Source organism: Crocodylus porosus, unplaced genomic scaffold (genome assembly GCF_001723895.1).
Source record: "Crocodylus porosus isolate Cpor-Errol unplaced genomic scaffold, CroPor_comp1, whole genome shotgun sequence".
Classification (NCBI taxonomy): domain Eukaryota; kingdom Metazoa; phylum Chordata; order Crocodylia; family Crocodylidae; genus Crocodylus; species Crocodylus porosus.
The window spans coordinates 19,695,499-19,715,415 of record NW_017728943.1 but is presented as its reverse complement, the minus strand read 5'-3'; the positions used below and the strand labels follow the sequence as shown (position 1 = coordinate 19,715,415).

Below are 19,917 nucleotides of genomic sequence, written 5' to 3'. Positions count from 1 at the left end.
AAATGGAGAACAAATTGAGCCCCTACGAATGCAGAAAGCTGAGGGGAGCAGTGAGACAGGGGGATACATGAAAAACTGGAAGAAAGTCACTGAAAATGGGCAAGACCCTTCCGCCATAGCTGGAGGAGAAGCAGGTCCCACACACAGTTAATCAATTATTTGCCCCCCTACCTCCACAGAATCATACATAGGCATAATTATACTTCATTGCTCCTCAAACAATTGACCACATTCCTCCTGTCTCTTTCTGTGGCTTTTCACCTTTTGATACCTTCCTACCTTTCTGTTTCTCTCCTCTCTCTCTGCATTGAGATTCAAGAACATGTTTATGAAATTTGGCAGTTTTCCAAATTATGCAATTTTTGCCAGAAAAGCAGATTAGTGAAAATGTGAGCACTGCAGGCTACTGCTCAGAAAACTGTCTGTTGATATGCCACGATGACAGGAACACTGGGTTCTGGGAGCAAAACCAAAGCAAAACAGTGCAGGTAACAGACTAAAATTAATGCAAGAACTACAGAAGATGAAGCCATGATTATCTTTCAAACATTTATAATAATATTAAGCATTTATATATCCACTAACCAATTAGCCCTCTTAACCCCATGTGAAGTAGACATGCATTAGTATTTCTGTTTTGCAGAGAGGAAAATTAAGGAAAAAATGAAGTGATTTGTTGAGGTCAAATCTTCACTCAATGGTAGCGCTAGAAATGGAACTCGGGACTTTTTCACCCCAATCCAAGTACATTCCTTCAGAACACTCTGCCTCCTAACTTATCAAAAGATGTATACTTTTTTCTTTAAACATTTCTGTAAAAAAAAAGAAAAAGAACAGTACATTACCTCAATCATTAGAGACATAGTCTCATTGCCATAATAGTGCAAAGAACTGTTTCTATCAGAGAAGTCGTACTTAAATCCTGCCAGGTGAACTTCATGGCAGAAGTGAAATGCCAAAGAAATGGCAATTAGTCCCGTTGTGGGATGCTTGGGTTTCTAAAAAAAAGAAAATAGGGACACACAAATTATAATTCTCATCTTGACAGACAACGAAAACCTGAAAATGAGGGTCTTAATAATAACAATTACCACTAATGACTCTGCAGTACCAACAGTTGGCAAAACTACTGGAAGTAGCTTGAAGCTTTTTTGGAGTAGAAGAATTTCAGAAAGAAAAAAATTACTTCAGCTGAAGAAGAGGTTAGAGGGGAAATGTTTTATTTCTTACATCAAAAAACCCAGCAATAAATATCCACTTATCTTACAATATATCACTTCATGCAAAGAGTATCTAGTGATTAACTGCACTGCTACCAGAAATGAAGTTTTAAATTAAGTGTATTACCAAAGCTGTCTTATTACTATATGTCCTATCAACTATTACATGGCTAGTTCATATCCATTTCAAAGCATGCAAACACTAAAGCAGTTCAGTCAAAGTTAAGCTATGGCATAACTGTTCTGGTGCAGCACAGCCAGAACACTCAGCTCCCAGGCCTTTGGGAACAAAATTGGTCCACACGGTAGCAAACAATTCTTCACAGGAAGGGAGATAGACTGGATAATGTAACTACTTTTTCTCCTCTCCCAGTTCAATGCCTCTAGAACAAGCTGGATTCGGTTCACTGAATCCAACACACCATCATGTAGCACATCATAGTGGCATATTTTGATTCCTTGAACATTTGGTTGAGGGTAAGAATTGACCAACCCCCACCCCACTTTTTCTGCTTTATAAGATCAGAACTAATGGTAATTTCTTTGAGAGGATATCACAATTATTTAATCACCTTTGGGGATTTTTACATCTTTATAAGAATCACAGTGTACCTTGTAAATAATATTAACCAACCACATGCAGAGTATTTGGCTGAGAGGCCCCACAGATTACCAAGATAGAGTTCTCCCTTTGAATATCTAGGGCATGAGTTCAGTGGTGTGATCCTAACCCCTGCTTGCTATCTACCTCTCATGTTGCCCACACCATGTGACACAACTGTCACAATGTTCTGAGGAGGACCCAGACAGATATGATAGGAATGCTGCAAATCAGGACTGAGGTGACCCAAAAGGTGTCTGGCAAATATTCCACAGAATTCACTGAGTTCTGTTTGGTGCTCTTTGCTTTTGACTTTTATGGGCAGGAAATCCAACTAAGATCAGCATATTGTTAAAGTATAAATCATATACTGTCATGCATGTAAAATGCTCTCACTTCCCAGATATACATGAGGGAAATGAAGAACTGGTATAACTCAGCTGTACAAAGAGCAATCCTTCCATAAGTAAAACTTTCCTGTGGACTTTACCTAGCTACAAATTTTGTCAGTTAAATGGCAAGGCTTAGAATCTGACCTCCACCGTAACAATGCTCAGGAAATTCTTGAGAGATTCTAGACTTTGTTAACAAAGTCCGCTGAAATCAAGACATTTAATGGGAAAAGATATGTAGCCTCTGGGTGACCTGTAATAATTTTGCTTTACTGTTGGCAAGGCAGTCATGCAGAGAGAACACACATGGTTTCAAAAATGGTGTTCCCAGAACTGAGCTAACATTGAGGGTGACACTGATAAACAAACTTGGAACATTCAAATAGAAAAAGAGGAAATGCAATGATGGCTTAATGGAAAATTCAAAGCTAGTTCAACATGAACACCAACAAAAGAAGGACTAAAAAACTGGACAGTTAGAGCCCAGATCACTCCCTGTTGTGGAGGTACGGAGGGAAGAGGGCCTGTCTGTGGGACAGAACACTCCAGGGGAAGTCACCAAAGACTTGTCCTTGGACCATTTTGTCAGAGATGAAGGGTACATATGTTTACTGTCTTAGAAATCAAGTCTGTGTTCAGACCCAATGGAACCTTCTGGGATCCATGGAAGACATGGGCCTTTTGTGCAGATCTGGGTCTCCATATCACCTCCAAGATATCACCCACATTTGTTTAATTGGAGCACGTCTTCACCAGTGCTTCAGCTATTGCTTCTTTCCCTGAGCCTTGTGGGGAAGGATGGGTACGGCAAGGGAGGGGATTTTCTATCATGGAGAGTATAAGGCTGTAACAGGGGCTGACTGGAAGCCCCAGTTATGGACAGCAGAAGCTGGCCAAATCAGGAGGAAACTTACTTGAGCACAAGGGAGTCACAAGGCCACTGGTGCACCCAGAAAATGGGTCTGGAAACAAACCCCGGGGAGAAGACATACTTCCAGGGGCACGTGGTCATGTGCCAGGGGGAGCTCGCCCCCACTGGCTCAGAACACTGACAAGTAGCAAAAGGGAGAGCTGTAAGATGGCCAGGTATCAGTGTGGGAGGGAACTTTTGGGTGCCTGCCACTCAAAGGGCCTGAGCAGGCAGAAAAGGCAGCCTGCAGGTGGCCACACTCCTCAATCAGGAGTTGCATGGCCAGCAAGAGACTACCTGATTGGGGAAGAGGGCTCAGTTGCTAGAAATAAGAGCAGGCTTGATCAGTAAAGCCAGCAGCAGTTGCTGCAAACAGCTGGAGGCAGAACACCGCCTGTTTGGAACTGCTGCTCAGGAACACCCAGAGGACAGGGTAGGAACTATGCGGAGAGCAGGAGGAGGGTCCTGGTCCTGGGGAATGACCTAAAACTACATCCTGCTGGGGTTTGATGGTGTGGTGGGGCTGCTTCTGGCAGGGAAACTTCCAGGAAATGCCACACCTGTGCTTCCTCAGTGAAGGGCGAGTATGGGGTGCCAAAAAGCCTAAGCCCCCACTGCCTTGTGGTTTACCCTGTGGAGGGGAAAACACCCCCCAACAGAAAAGCATTGCATGGGGCCTGAGGCAGGGTCCAGGTAAGTCGACAGATGCCCAAGGCCCAAAGGGGCTTAATGCCCAGAAGGGTCCAGGTATGTTGACAGATGCCTGAGGCCTGACTAGCTCAAGGCTGAGTTAGGAGGGCCCAGGTAAGTCATCAGATGCCTGATGCCCAGAGGCCCTAATGATGGGTTAGAGTTGTAGGGACCCTGCTGCCGTGTCGAGTAGGGCCTAAGACAGTCCGAAGGGCTGCACAGGTGCTGACTAGGCTAGCCACACCTGACAGCAATGGAGAGTAGGACCTGAAACCAATCTGAAGGGCTGCACAGAAGCTGACTAGGGTAGCTGGAGCAGAAGCCCCAGTGAGGGGCAGGAGTTAAAGGCCCAGGCACGTCCAAAGATGCCGAAGGCCTAGTTGGACCAGAGGCCACAGCAGCGCAGAGAGGTGCCCGGGGAAGTAGTGGAAAATCTGGGTGCCCTCTGTGAGGCAAGGGACACAGTATAAGGGAAGTTTTGAAGCTGTGTAATATCTCGGCCTCTTGAAGGCTCAGATCGAGTGAAAACATTTACCCTTGGCATTGGGCTTTAAAATGGGCAGCCTCCTACTTTCAAAATAAACAACTTGTTATTTACATCAAGGTGTGGCAGGAGTGTGTAGGTGGGCAGACTGTCCAGACAGGGAGGTAGGCCAGCATGGTATTTGGCCCTGACAGTTACCCTGTTACAGTCGGCCTTCTGACAGAGAGGGGAAAATACAGCAAAGCCAGGAAGCTGTATGGTCTACATGGAGGTGCAGGGCCCAGATGCCCAAGCCAGGGTGTGAGAAGTGAGACCGGGATTCAAGGAGGATCTGAATGGAGGCAGAAGAGAGAGATATGTGAAGTGGGGTGCCGGGATAGTAAGGGCAGGGCCAACAGTACAGTGGATGGGAGGAGATGAGTGCCATATCTCGAGGCACCTGATGACTGCACTGTGATTGTAAATGCAGGGTGAAAGTACGTTACTGCATGAGAAGGGAATGAGCTCATCAGGGGATTGATTTGGGAAAGAAGGAATGAATGAATTTATGGGTATTAATCAAGAAATGAGAAGCAGATGAATTTGTAGATGTTTATGTTGAGAAATAAGTGAATTAATTTACAGACATTCTGAATGAATTTATATGACTGATTAAGCAATAAGTTAATTGATTGGTGGATATTCTGGAGGAATCTGAATGATCAGTTGAGAGATAAGGAGTGACTTAATCCATAGATATTTGTTTAGTGGAATAAGGAATGAGTGAGGTCGAATGATGAATTGAGAAATCCAAAGGAGACCAAGACAGACTTAAAGTGGAAACATGAACATGTGACTGGTGTGAGTCATACACCACAGACTTGAGAGGAAAGGGGCAGGGTGTACAGAAAGTGAAGTTCTGTAAAAGAATAGGCAGTCCAGCAAAACAGACTGTCTCCCTGAGAGCCAAACCTCCCCAAGAGAATTGGAACAAGGCTTGGTGAGTGAGCGAGGGGACAGGGCAGAGAATGGACACGTTCCAAGAGAGTGGTGGCTTAAGAATTCTTGCCTGCTCATAAAAGCCCATGGACTTTTTGTGCGGGGTTCAAGGATCTTCAGGCTCTCATCTCTACCTGCTCCTTTTTCTCCCACTTGACATCTTATAACTGTTTTGTCACTCACTGCAGGTGTTTCCAAAGCAGCCAGTTGAACTACCATGCCCAGACTATGATTTGACGTGGGAGAAAATGCAAGAGGAGCAGATACATTTTTTTTTTCGTGAAAGTCAAACCTGCTTTGTAAGGGCAATTAAGAAGGTCAAATTAGACAAATGTGGTAGCTGATTTACAAAGGATACCTGTGAATAATATCCAAGGAGTGTCAGCTGCACTTTCAAGATAAAGCAGTCCATGTAACAGCTGTGATCTCCTGGTAAATAGCCTCATTTTCTGCACCTGACATTACATTTGCCTGGGCTGCCTCTGTAGTATTTTGGCTATACAGAAAAGATCTACATGTTAAAATCTACATTTCCCTCAGGGCATTCTTTAGTAGGAAACTAACAATTTTTATACATATAAATGACAGCCTGGTCCATCTAAAACACTCTGTGTATCCATTTACAAATAAGGCCACTAGACATTGCCATTTTCACTAGAATGTCAAATGGCTACTGGAAAAGTGGAATTTGAAAAATTTCCTTATGGCAGGACAGCACCCCAAATTTAAAATGACCATATTTTATTGCATACCACATGTACCTTTCCCCAATAAATCAGCTCTCCAAAACTGAAGCGAGCGTCCGTAGTGTGGAAGCTGATTTTCTGTGCTGGGACAGAGGCATGGACATATTATAAAATTCCTTTCCCCATGACAGCCTCATAGGGAAGGAGCAAAGTTCATCCTTCAGAGTCACAGCTATGTGTTAACTCTTTCACAGCTGCTGCAGAGTCGGCAGTAGCCTTTGGTTGAGCAGCTAACCCAGGGGTGAGCAAAACACAGCCTGTGGGCCAGATCTGGCCTGCTAACTGATTGAATCTGGCCTGTAGGTGGGCACCTGCCAACTGACTGGATCTGGCTCATGGCTGCCCCTGCAGTGCTCCACATAGGGCCAAGCCCTGTCCACTCCCACCAGGGGCAGCCTGCACCATGCTCGTGTCTGCACCTGCTGGAAGATCCAGCCCCAGCCAGCATGCACAGCTTCCTGGTGGGGCTGGCTCTGGTGCAACTGCAGTCACCCAGGTGCTGCTCATTCCCCTCTTCCTCCAGCAGCTCATCCCCTTCCTCCTGTTCTGCAGCACCACATCAGGCAGCAGGTAATGCAGGGAAGCCATGGGGATGTGTGCCCAGCAGCAGATGCCCAGCCAAGTGGGGAGGAGGGAAGGTGCAGCCAAGGGGCTCTTGCCCAAGTGCATGGGGCTCCAGTTCCAGGCTGCCTTCCACCCACTCCACCCACCTGGTATTATGAGCAGTTACCTGTGGGCAGTCAAGTGAGTGGATGGCCACTGGGAGCTGGAGCCCTCTGCACTGAGGCAGGAGCCACCTGGCTGCAGTTCCCCCCTGTCTGGCTGGGCATATGCTGCCCAACATGCATCTCCATGGCTTCCCTATACTGCCTGCTGGCAGAGTGAACCAGCAGGGGCAGGTGGAGTAGGAATCACTGGAAGCAGGGCGGAGTAAAGCAGTGTCCAGCCAGCTGCAGCTGCACTGGGAACAGCCCCACCAGAAAGCTGTCCACGCTGGCTGGGGCTGCAGCCATTGGTAGGCATAGGCAGGGTTCGGTCCCATGTGGTATGCTGTGGGGACCGTCATGGGCTGGATGGGGGGGGGGGCACACACCATACCTGTACCTACACTTGCCCTGGAGTGCTCTGCTACATGCACACCCTGTCCTCCACTCCCACCCCCAGCCAGCCCCACAAACATGTGCATAACCACTCTGCCCTAACCCCTGCACCAACACCCCCCTACTCTCCTACAGCTCCCCCCACACACAATATACAAAAGTAGACCTTAGTTTAAACTATCATGGAATCCCCTCTGTATACACCACTCAAAAAATATATATAAATCAGGACAAAAAATAGTTTTGTGATATTAAATTTAAATATGTTATATAGTAGATATTTGATTTTTAGTATTTGATTTGTTTTTTTATCTATAATTTGGTAAAATTATACCTTCTGAAATATTTTGTGTGTGCAGCCCTTGACAGCTCACCAAAACTCATTAAGTGGCCCTCCAGCCAAAATAATTGCTCATCACTGAGCTAACCACTGCTGGCAATTCACTAGTGACTGTGAGAAGGTTATCACTTTAATTTTTGCCTGAGCAGCACAGGTCAGGATTCAGCCCTGTAGTCAGGATCCCCTGCAGTCAGAATTCAGTCGTGAATCCAGAAAAATATTTTTTTCTTCACTCTGCTTTCCCAAAACAAAAGTGTGTATCTTATTTAAGGGCTTGCAGTATGTGACAAAATACAGTACAGGTTTCTTTTGCCAACCACTGGGGTTAGGTTCCTGAAAGTTCCTGTTGTTGGCAAAACAAAAGGCTTATGGGAAAAAATGGCAAGTGGCGGGCTGATGCGTGGCCATGGAAAACCATGGTTACTCAAAACTATATACCGTGGTAGCCAAAATGGTATATAGAATATGAAGCATGGATACTCAAAACTGTGGCTGGGAAAACCATGGTTGGTGAGGGAAACCTGTACTCACTTTACATTGTGCTTAAATCATGCATCCAAATTTTGGCCTGGTTTAGCAATACTCTGCATTGCTCAGTCCGATGTATAAGAGATGAAACCTTTCTAATGCCACTGGTTATGATGCGTTCAGTCTGCATTGCAGACAACATGCATTTTAGAAAAGTTTTAAGCAATTTAAATACACCCTCCCCTCCCCCAATTTTCATATTTCTTCTGCCCAAAAAGCTTTAGAGCCATGGATCTTACCAGGAAAAAAGGAAAACAAACAGAGGTTTTTGCAACTTCTGCATAATTATCTAGGTAGCTTTTCCCTATCATGCCTGGAAGGTGTGATATAGTATCAAGAAACCTTTTGGAGCTGAAGGGTATCCTATGTCCCACTGAAAAGCTAGGGTAAAAGCAATGGCATAATACTTTTTCTCTAGTCATATGATAATGTTTTGTGTTCAGTCATGAGATGAAGTATAATGCTTCCTATCTAGTCATGAGATCTTAAAACCATAATTTATCTAGGGTAGAATATTATTTTGTTCCAGTGGCTAATGAAGTCACCCCATAGTTATTACCAGAACATTTTTATAACCCTTCTGTACTCAAACACTTTTGTCTCTGTAGATACATACTCAATGAATACATATGCACAAATGGAGCATCTTCACTCTATGATTAAATGTATTTTCATCAGTTAGCTAATGCTGTTGGGCTCACCAGTTAACACATGTTAAAAGTACAATTTACCTTGTCTACACTAGAATTTTAGTATGTGCCAATTAAGATGCCTTAGCTAAACTATTAAATTATCCGTTTTTCTCTAGTAAAGACAAGACCACATAGTACAAAGTATGGACAGTACCTACATTAAAATATCATAAAGAAGTACTTGACAGTTAAGAGATTTAGTCTCGCCTACAGAAATTTTCAACACACCAAACCAAGATTCCTATTTAAAAAAAAATATATATATAATGCAAATCTAAGTGCTTCAATATAGTTAAATACAACAAAAAAAATGATGGTAACCATTTCCTATAGTCTGCAAATGAATAAAATGTTAACAACAAAAATACCTACTTCCTTTCTGAAATATCTTGTAGGGAAATTAAGCCATTCATGTGCAGTTTTTCTGATAATACTAGGATCAAGTATCCTGATTTGGTTAGTCTTGTATATCATGTTCAAGGCTGGTTTTTTCCAAAAACTTTTAGCATTCTGCAATAGTCAAATACATATTTAGAGTTAGCATTAGGAAAGCTATGAAAGCAAAATTGACTAACTATGAAATGAAAGCTGGGGGCACAGTGATTCAGTGGGAGTACTGTATGAAAAGCTGAAGTGGAGGTGACAGGAGATGAAATGATGAGAGTGAGAAATGCTTCCTGGAAACCAAGATCAAAAACTAAATTGGTTTAGTTCAACCACTTGTTTTAGGTCAAGGACTGATTAGCTGTGGGAAAAGAAAACAACACTGATCTGAGTTTACAGTGGGGTCAGTAAGAACCGTAACCTGATTAACTAGGAGAGCTGCTGCTTTTCCTAGCTGGGGGAAGTAATAGAAGGTGAACATTCCCTTCTCCAGCCATCCAGCTCTGATTTACATTTAATCAAAATGACCTAAATTCACAGACTGTGCAAATCTAGGCCCTGCTGTTTGCTCCCACAGACTACTGGGAGGGATATGCTTTTCCTCGACTAAGCATTCAAATACAGATACCGCTTACTTTGGTATAAGTCAGGAATCATGCTAAAAAGTCCACAGAGTTAAATTAAGATTTTTTTTTAATAAATGAAATTAGTGGAACCATTATGACCATGTAGTCCATCTTCTTGTATAATCCAGTAATTATAGAATTACACTGCCCTCCATCTATGACACCACAACTCCCTTTAAAGCAATTATCATATACCCTATTAAAAAAATCTCTCCTTGAATCTGTAGTGTACTTATTCCTTGATATAAAGTATGAATCAAAAGAATTCTCATTTATTACATTTTACAGGGGGAGCAGAGAACAGAGGTGATGAACACTTACGGAAATCCAAGATCACATGCATAGATTACAAGCGATGTACAATTGTGCAGGAAGGAACTGGAGTGCATGATGAGAGTATTCTAAAAATCTACGTGACAGCTAGAATCATCCCAAGTCATACATTTTGCCCCATGGAAATTTCTGATGTCCTGTTGATTTCAGTTATGCTGATTTATACCAGCTAATGGTCTGAATTATAATATTTTCCAAAGTTTTTCTTCAGGTGCGGGCTGCTGTCCAACTATACTTCAGAAATGCAGCAAACACAGAAATGCAGCAAACACTATGCTCACACCAGCAGGAAGCTCCTGTAGACCATCAGTTCTATTTCCTAAAGATATCTGTTCCACTCCTTTGATTTGTTACAGCATGTTATATCTGAGATGATTAGGAAAAGCATGGTACACATGCTCAGCTATGACAGGCAGTCAGGACAATTTGACAAAACACAATAAATAAATAAAACTTACTACTTTCTCACCACCCAGTAAGCTCCAGAGCCACTTTAAATCATGTGGTTTGAAAACGACAAGAACAACAGTAGTATTAGGATCATAGTGAATTGGGTCTGAAAAAACAGACTCTGGATAAAAAAGTCGGAAATCTGTCTTTCTCCCAACATCATCTTCATACCCTATTATGGGACCATTATTCATTCTGTGGAGGGTAAAAAGAGATATTAAGGGCATCGTCATAAATCCATTGTGTGCTATGGCTGTCATGTCTAGAATTCTGCAGGGCAAATGGCATAGCTGTAGAGTAAACAGCATGACTTGTATTCATACTAAATTAATGGGAGAGAGACAGTTAGGTGATAATTTACCACAGGGACTTCAAACTTACAAACTGTTTTTGTCAAACTGTTCAAAATAAAAGTGCAATATTGCCTAACTTGCAGCCTTATCTCCCACTGACTTTGGCCCCTAAAGACATGATTAGCCACGATCCTGGTTTTTCCTGATTAAAAAAATAATTAAAAAATCACAAATTCTTTGATAAAAAAATCGCAAATTCTTTGATAAAAAATCCAAAATCTGTGAGATCCCCACCCCCGGCCCTGCTAGTAGATAAACACACAGACATACACCCCCGCCCCCAAAAGCTAGGTGTGTGTGGGGAGACGGGGGGAAAGTAAGGGGTTGGGAGCACAGACTGAGAATGCGGGGAGGAGTGCATCTCTGTGCCTGCTCTTAAGGGGGGGGGGGGGCAAGAGCAGGGGTGCCTCGCTGTGGGCTATACATGGGGTGCCTCGCTGTGGGCTATACATGCGCCACCCAGCCAAGGAGCGGGGGAAGCTGGCTGTGGTCTGAGGAAGCAAGGATGTGTTGGGGAAAGACATGGAGTGCCTGCCAGCCAGCAGGCATTCTTGGTGGGGTTTCCCCAACACTTGTCCCTCAGCCCAGGCGCACAGGTGGGCAGGCAGGGAGAGGGGGGGAAGAGAATGCACCCCTGGGCCACAGTGGTGGAGGGGGACTGCGAGCCCCCCACCTCAGCTCACTCTGTGGCCACTCCCAGGAGCAGGGCCAGGGGGGCGAGGGCAGCAGTGCCCTTCTGCAGGCCACACACTGCTGCCCAGCCAGGGGTGGAGGAGGAGGGGGAACTTGCACGTGGCAGCCACTGCCACCACTGCTGCACCTCGCGCCACTGGCCTGCGACATGGGGTGGGGCACATGGGACATGGGGTGCAGTGGCAGCCTCTGCTCCCTCCTGGCTGGGCGGGCATGTGCAGCTTGCACAAGGGTACTGCTGCCCTCACCCCCCTGGCCCTGCTCTGGGCAAGTGGCATGGGGCACGGTGGTGACAGTGCAGTGACGCTGGCACACAGTGGCCACCATACCACTGCTGGTGGCTGCCACTGCATTGTCATCTGCAGCTGCCCCCACACCACACCTTTGCTCACGCAGAGGTGGCCACCAGCACCACAGCACCACCACCGCTGTGCCCCGTGCTGCTTGCCCAGAGCACAGTTGAAGGCAGCAGTGCCCCTCTGCAGGCCTCACATGCCTGCTTGGCTGGGGGTGGGGGTTCAGGTTTGCATGCAGCACCCACCACTGTACCCCGCATCCCATGCAGCTTTCCCGCTGCCAGCCGCAGGCAAGCTACGTGCAAGCTCCCCCTTCCCCCTGGCTGGCCAGCACACATATAGCCTGCAAAGGGGCACTGCTGCCCTCATCTCCCCGGCTCTGCTCCTGGGAGTGGGCACAGAGTGAGCTCAGGTGGGGGGCTAGCAGTACCCTTTGCCCCTCCGCCCTGTTCCCCCCCATCTCCCCGCCTGGCCGGGCTGAGGGAGGAGAAAGTGTTGGGGAAAGCCCCACCAGGAGTGCTTGCCTGCTAGCAGGCACTCCATGTCTTCCCCCTGGCTACCTCAGTCCCCAGCCAGCTTCCCCTCCCACCCCACCCCGCAACCCCCAAGTCCCACTTACCTCCAGGAACAAAGAAGACTGATCCTCTTCCTGCAGCAGCTTTCAGTAAGTGATTGCATAAGGTCCTGCCCTTTCTCCCTCTTCCTCCCCCTCCAGGCAGGACTGGGGCTTTCCTGCCCCTTTTGCAAACACTACTTGCAGGCTGGAACTCAGCCAGCCTGCAGAATTCTTTCCAAAAGGGGGAAATCCATGAGTTTCCCTGCTAAAAGGGAAAATCTGCATTTTCTCCAATTAAAATGGGAAGTCTGGGGTTTTCTCCATTCTTCTGTGGGAACCGGAAAACCCGGATCCCTGGTGATCAGCCTATCCCATACTCACGTGGCTCCTGAAACACACTGAAAGCACCCTAAGAAGGTCCAAGTTACAGTTACATGTATCTAAATGTTGGGTGCAGTTTATGTTCTTCTGTGGCTTGCTGCTGTTAAGGTTCAGATTATGTCTGTTCACCTAGTTTTAAACTAATCTAGTTATATGCAACCTTTCCTCTCTTAGAACATGCTGAAGGACTGCTGCTTTGAGAGTCACAGTTAAAAGAAAGATGGTCAGGTGGGATATTGGGGACTGTCTTCTGCCCTGATCCGTGTCAGCAGAAGCAGTATGAATTGCATTCTCACTTTCTGTGGTTTGTACCTGTTCTGCCTTCCTTTGGAACAATCTGGCACCCTCATCTGTAAATAACATTTCCCCTCTTCCTTGAAATCCAATGTTTCCATGAAAGCACTGCTTTGAAAAAAGATGATCCCCTCCCACACCATTTCATACACCCTCTGAAACTTCATCACATTTCTCAGAGTTATTTTTGTAAGTTCCTAGGCACTAAGCTTCATCAAGTGCTTTCAATATTTTTTCATCAAGAAACTATACAGATGGTTCCTGCATTCAAGGGAACAGTCTGTAGTGATACGGGGCCATTCATTTTTGACCCCAGAAGAAGAGCAAACTTAAAAAAATGTATATGCTGCGGTATCTATTATGACTTTAAATCTTTACTGATATTAAAAATCTCCCCAGGGACTTAGCTCATCACTAGCAGAAACGAAGTAACACCACAGTAACCCAAACCTGTTCTTTCCCTCCCCACCTTTTTTGGCGGGGGTTACTGTGCTGTTACTTCCTTTCTGCTAGTCCTCTTGTCTCACGTCTTTTGTTTTCTGTCTGTTTTCTACCTTTGTGCCTTTTTTCTTGCTCTTAGTACTTAGGACACTTTCTGTCAGAGCTTTTAGAGCAGTCTTTCCCCAGCCCCACCACCTCTACTTCAAATGCCTCGTCACAAGTTAGTTCTTCCAGGAATTCTGCAGCTCTCCTTCCCACCAGTATCATCTCCTGGGGCCTCTTTCCCTGAATTCCTGCCCTGTGTCTGGTTTTGTGCTTCCCAGGGTCCAATCTTAAACATTTGTTCCCAATCTAATTATCCCTGAGTAGTGGACCTTATTTGAAATTGAGAGCCTCTGTTAAGGCCTGCATTTATCAAAACCTGAATCTGTTTAATCATTTAACTAAAAATAATATGCTGTTATCAATATGCAAGGAAATCTAGAGCAAGATAATGAAGTGAACCTGAAATTCATAGTAGAGGGAAGCAGTGCTCATCTGATACTACCTTTGCCAAAGACTAAGCCACTGTGCTGTATATTGCAACAGTGCTGGGCAAATAGGAACATAAACTATGTTTATTTGCCCTAAAGAGATCACAATCTAATGTACTTTCCAAATATTTGCTATAAGTTTATTCTTGAAAAGAAAGCACCATGTAAGTTAAATTAAAAGAATAATTAAAACATCATTTTTATCCACACTGGATTTCAGATATTGTGGAAAAACTGTTCACTCTTACACTGATTAAATATGGAATGGGCTTTGCATATTATATGTTGGCAATATTTTGTCTGTGTGAATAAAATATCCCCTTGCGTTATCATTCACTGCTGCCCTTGGCTGTCACAGGGACTCAGTCTCTCTCATAAGAGCTTCCTATACTTGTCTCCACCCTCCCAGGGTTGGTTCTTTTGGTGCCTTTTACCTGATTTACTCTGGCAAGCTGATAAACTTCATGAGCTTACCATCAAGGATAGGGTTGCCAGTAGCAAAACTGAGCCCTGCTCAATTTAGATTTTCCCCAAAGACAAATGATTTTTTTCATCCTTACAGATGACTGCAGCGGCCAAAAGAAAGTAACATTTTGGCACTTGCTAGCTGCTCGGGCATTTTGAGACTAGTTGTCACACACCAGAAAGTTACAAGCTTCGGCCATATACTCTATTTTAGCAGAGATGGGGGACTCAGGACGGGGAAGCACAGCAACAGCATGTGCCCTGCTGCTGTGCAACTGCTGGTGATGGTGTCCAGCTTGCAAAAGAGGGCATGACATATTCTGCAAGCAACAACATACTTCATCAGATTTTATAAAACCTTACGTATCCCTGAATTAGCCTATAAGGTACCCCTTCATCCTGCCTTCTACAATTTATGTTCATTAAACACACAATAAAATATCATACAATTTACTGTTTGAAATCAGGAGTATCCAAGCAACCATGTTGTTAAATCAAAGGTTTCAGCTATTTTCATTTATAACCACTGAACTATTCAGGAGGAACTTTGTCATAAATGAGAAAAGAATACAGCTTACCTTATTACTACATGATAGGAGTTAATTTTTTCCCCTAGTGTCTTGTTTCGAAGCACTCCTCCATTACCAACAACAATGCACTTTTTACAGGGCTCACTGTTGGACAGATATTAAAGATTTATACATTTCAAAACAAGATGAGTTTATTATTTTTCATTTAAGTTTGTTCCTGTCTCATGAATGCTTAGTTTCAGAAAAACAGTGTCCTGGGGTGGGATTAACTGTTCAGATCTCACTGTTTGGTTCAGTATGTAGCCATTAGCATCCAAAGCTATATTAGACATTCCATATCATATTACAAACATTCCTAACTCTAGCTGACAGTTTCTGAATTAATACAAAGCTTTGAAACACTTACTTTTTTTTTTTGTTTGTTTTTTATAGAACACTGCACTTATAGAGATCGTATTTCACCTGCAAATTGCAAAGAAATTTGCATAGACGGTTCTTGGGATTTGCACAACACCTACTCCAAGGCACTCCCTTACCCACAAAGGATGAATGAATTGTGAATGATTCATAAGTATTAGGAAACCCTAAGATGAGTCAGGATTCCTGCAGGTTATAACAAAAATTCATTATATGCGAGGTAAATTCACTCTTATGCGATTTCTGTGGTAGAAGCCTGCAGTCAGCTGCTTTGTGCAGTGCACTGTGGGAGTGATGTGCACCAACATACAGTCTTCTGTGTGGATCTGTACTCCTTGCTCGTTGTCTGTGACACATTTCTGTACCTGCCATCCCCATTATGATAGTGTCCTGTGCTTGTGTGTACCATCTGCTGTTGGTGAGTCCCAAAACTGTCTTGTAAACGTGGTAGAAACGGGTCTGGGCGTCAGTACAGTCGAGGTCTTGGAAGGTATCCCTATTTGTTACATTGTAAAGTGGGTTCCCTTTACACAAATTTGAGTTATGCACCATTTTCCAGGAATGAATGTACAGCATAAAGCGAGGGAAACCTGTACTAAATCAGGACACGTGAAACAAAAATCAGTGCTATGACCTTCAGGACTTCCTCAAGAGATCATTGTGGTCACATTTCAAAATAAATTCTGGCCTGCAGGCTTCTCAGCAATAGCTCTGTGGCCACATCTGTACTAAAACATACCCTTTCTTTACCAACAGATTCTTGCTTATCCTGTTGAAGGGCTAAAAGATCATTACACAGGTGCCTAACAAAATTAAACTGGAAGTGAGAAGGAAAGGGCTAGAATACCACTCCAGGTGAATTCAAGAGTTTTTCTTACAGAGCCTAAATTCTTATTAAAGAAAAAGGCAAAGTTTTCATTCCTGATGATTTTACGGGGAAATTTCCTGAGTGTGAACTGATTCATGATCACTTCAATCAGTTTGCAGAAAGATATTATGAGTTTTAAGTGGTGACCAGCCTCATCCATTTTAATTGGCATGGGATGAGAGGACTAATAATTATTTTCAAATATTCATAATATTACCTCTCTCATGGCTGAGCCTTTCAAGCAGGAACATCCACTTTTGCAGCACAGATGGATATCACAAAAGTTAAAAGTGGACTAGACCTGTTTAGCTATTTTACTCATCTCCTCCAAGTCTACTTTAGGACTAATTTTTCTACCATTTTTCTAATCTAGTGTAAAGATGTTTTGAAGCAAGAGAGTATAATCTGAATTTTCTTCCAGATTCTTCTGGATTTCTTTACATACTCTTCTAGACTCCTTTGAACATGCCAGTCTTCTCTCTTGTACTTTCTCAGATGCCTCCACTACCTTCACCTCAATACTTACATCAGAGGATCAGTGAAGGTAGTGGAGGCATCTGAGAAAGTACAAGAGAGAAGACTGGCATGTTACAGGTGTGTTCAGAGGAGGCTGAAAGAAAATGTGGGAAAAGAAGTTACCAGAATGACACTACCAGGGAGAAAGAGAAGAGGAAGACTGAAGATAAGATGGAGAGATATAGTGGGGAGGCACATGAGATGGGAGTTGAAAGAAGATTTGTATGACCAAAGCCAGTGGAGAGCCCTGATCTACAACAACAATCTCATTTAGATGGGACAAGCGAGGAAAAAAGAAGAGTGCAATCTGAGTTTGACAGACTGACAGAAACTTTGAGAAGGGAAAGTGAGGCCGCAGCTGGAGTACTGCATTCAGTTCTGGGCTCCACAATTTTAAAAGGATGTGGAGAAGCTTCAGAGAGTCCAGAGGAGAGCCCTGCTCATGATTAAAGGGCAGGAGAACAGGCCCTATGATGAGAGGCTGAGAGCCATGGGACTCTTCAGCCTGGAAAAGTGCGGGCTTCGGGGTTACTTAGTGGCTGTCTATAAGGGTGTACATCAAGATCTGGGGGAATACCTGTTTACCTGAGCTCCCCAAGGGATGACAAGTTCCAATGGTCAAAAACTCCTCCAAGACCGTTTCAGGCTAGACATAAAAAAAAAAGTTTTTACTGTCAGATCCCCCAGGGCCAGGAATAGACTCCTTCCAGAGGTGGTGCAGGCACCTACACTGGACTCTTTTAAGAAACGTTTGGAAACCTATCTTGCTGGAATCCCTTGACCCCAGCTGACTTCCTGCTCTTGGGGCGGGGGGCTGGACTCAATCTTCTGAGGTCCCTTCCAGCCCTAATGTCTATGAAATCTATTAAAATGAATTCCTTTTTCTCTGCCCCACTGCTCCTCATTAGGGTTCAAGGTGAGAATCTAGGTGGTGAGGGAACAGTAACCAAGGGGGAAGGTGAAAAGGAAACAAATGCAGGTCTTGACAGTGTGAAAGGAAGGAAAAAAATATCCAAAAGGGGAGCAGGTTAAAGAGGAAGGTGAAAAGGAAGGAGACAAGAAAGGGGCACAGCAAGGGAAATGGATGTAGATTTCCACTTATTGTTCTTTTCTTTAACTGCAAGCAGCACCAGCCACACAAAACAGTTTTAAAACAATTCAGCAAATAATTCATTCTTCAGTCATGTTTTTTCAACAGTCAACTACAGCCAGGTGTCTGCCAGAAATAACTGCCACTACCACGACACAAGTGGGTGAATGTTGCATGAGAAACATGGCCAGCAGCATGTGCAGGAGGATAAGAGCTACTTTTCCCATTGCATGCTGGTTTTCCAAACTTATCACCGCTCAGAATCCTGACTTGTACAATTCTAGCCGCTCCCCACCCTCAATCACTTAGCCACTGATCATCTTTTGACCACAGTACTAGGTTTCTGTGTCTTTACGTTTCATGGCTTTACTCTCTATTTTCTTGGGTTGTTTGATGTGAAGATGTAAGAATTAGAGACCTCTGTCTCTGTCCTGTTAGTTGTTTCGTACTGCTCTGATGGTGAGGAGGAGCCCTGGACCACACTCGATCTGCCTGCAGCCAATCAATTCTTCTCACATAAATTCTCTAATGATCTGGAGCCACCTAATGATTTCTAGTCTACCCACTTTCCAGTGTTTGAGGGGTTATGGCCAGGACACTTTTTCACCCAAGCCATGCATGATTGCTGAAATTATGTTAAATGGGCTGGTGTGAAATTAAAACAGCCCTTAGGGCTGCTCTTCTTTACACTATGGAACTGTCGGTGGCTGGGTACTGTCAGACTTGGGGGGATGGAAAGCTGACTTTGTAGTTTGGCTACAGCTCAGGAAGCAAGCTGATGTGGCTAGATAGTCTGAAAGATTATTACATACTCCTTCACATCACCGACATTCTGAGGGCGTCTCAAATTCTAAACTAGGAAAGCTTGATTTTAGTTCACATACGTTATTTATTATAAACAGATACTTTAAGCTGTCCCGTTTGCAAATACATATATTAAAATAAAAGTGAGGACTTCAAATGCCTTATGAGAAGGTCCTTTCCTCAGCAAGGTATTCAAAACAAAGGGAGGACATTCCTTTCTTAAGAAAAAAAAATTCTCTAAACAGGAGGCTGTTGAAAAAAATTATATGATTTTCTTTAATGCTATATTCCTTTACCAGGAAACAGTGGAGAAGAAACTTTCCGTTTATCCATTACTGCATATTACATTTACTGCAGTTACTTGTAATACTAATATAAGTCAAAATTTGATTAGAGATTTCCAAGAACATCATGAGCTTTACTGAAAAAATGGAATATTTGCTAGGATGTGCAACAAAGCATTCCAGTGCTAGCACCCAGTTTTGTGAATCTCTCTCTTGCAGATAATTTCTTTGATTCTGATGGAAACACTCACTTGAGAAAGTTTCCAAAATTGAGTCTTTACACTATATGCACCCTACGTTGGACTGAGTCTGAAAACTGTATCACTAATAACCCCCCAACCCAAATTTCCATTGCTTTACCCTATGTAGTTTTACTGGCACCCCATATAATGTGGCTATCTTATGCCATTTACAGGTATGCATAGCTTAATGGTCCTGAAAACTTTAAGCTTACTTAGGTCTCAACTAGAATGGGAAAGGTTATAGAAAAAATATACTCTTTGTGCGCTACACAGTTATCAAGACTTGACTGCAGACTAGCAAAACTAAGTAACTTAATGGATGTACAATACAGGGTTTTTACAATAATTCTTTCAGACAGCACTTACTATTGTAAAACGTATCTTGATAGTGTATTTTTGTACATTTACCCAAACACACACACACGCACACAGAGTTTCTAGGTATTTCAGTGACTCATACTCGATAAATAAATAAGTGCCACACAAATCAAACCAAATTATCACAATTCAAGTCTTTTAAACTATTGCTAGTAATTTAACAATACTACTCACTTCTTTCACACTATTAAATATACATTTCTGCTGCAAAAATGTGGTATTAGTTATCAGAACAATGTAAAAAAATATATGTATGTACAACATCCATTGTATTTTGAGTGGAGCACCTGCATTCAAAGGAT

General features: G+C 43.6%; 1 protein-coding gene across 3 annotated transcripts in view; it reads right to left on the bottom strand.

Annotated features, from left to right (window-relative positions):
- Window positions 1-19,917, bottom strand: part of ST3GAL6 (ST3 beta-galactoside alpha-2,3-sialyltransferase 6) — a 67,782-nt gene that overhangs the window by 6,111 nt on the left and 41,754 nt on the right. For all 3 annotated transcript variants that reach the window (XM_019548851.1, XM_019548849.1, XM_019548850.1), the window contains 4 exons: window positions 15,065-15,160; window positions 10,483-10,669; window positions 9,054-9,191; window positions 846-998 (listed from right to left, as the gene is read on the bottom strand). In XM_019548851.1, the coding sequence (XP_019404396.1) occupies window positions 846-998; window positions 9,054-9,191; window positions 10,483-10,669; window positions 15,065-15,160 (574 nt within the window). The remainder of the gene's footprint in view (window positions 1-845; window positions 999-9,053; window positions 9,192-10,482; window positions 10,670-15,064; window positions 15,161-19,917) is intronic.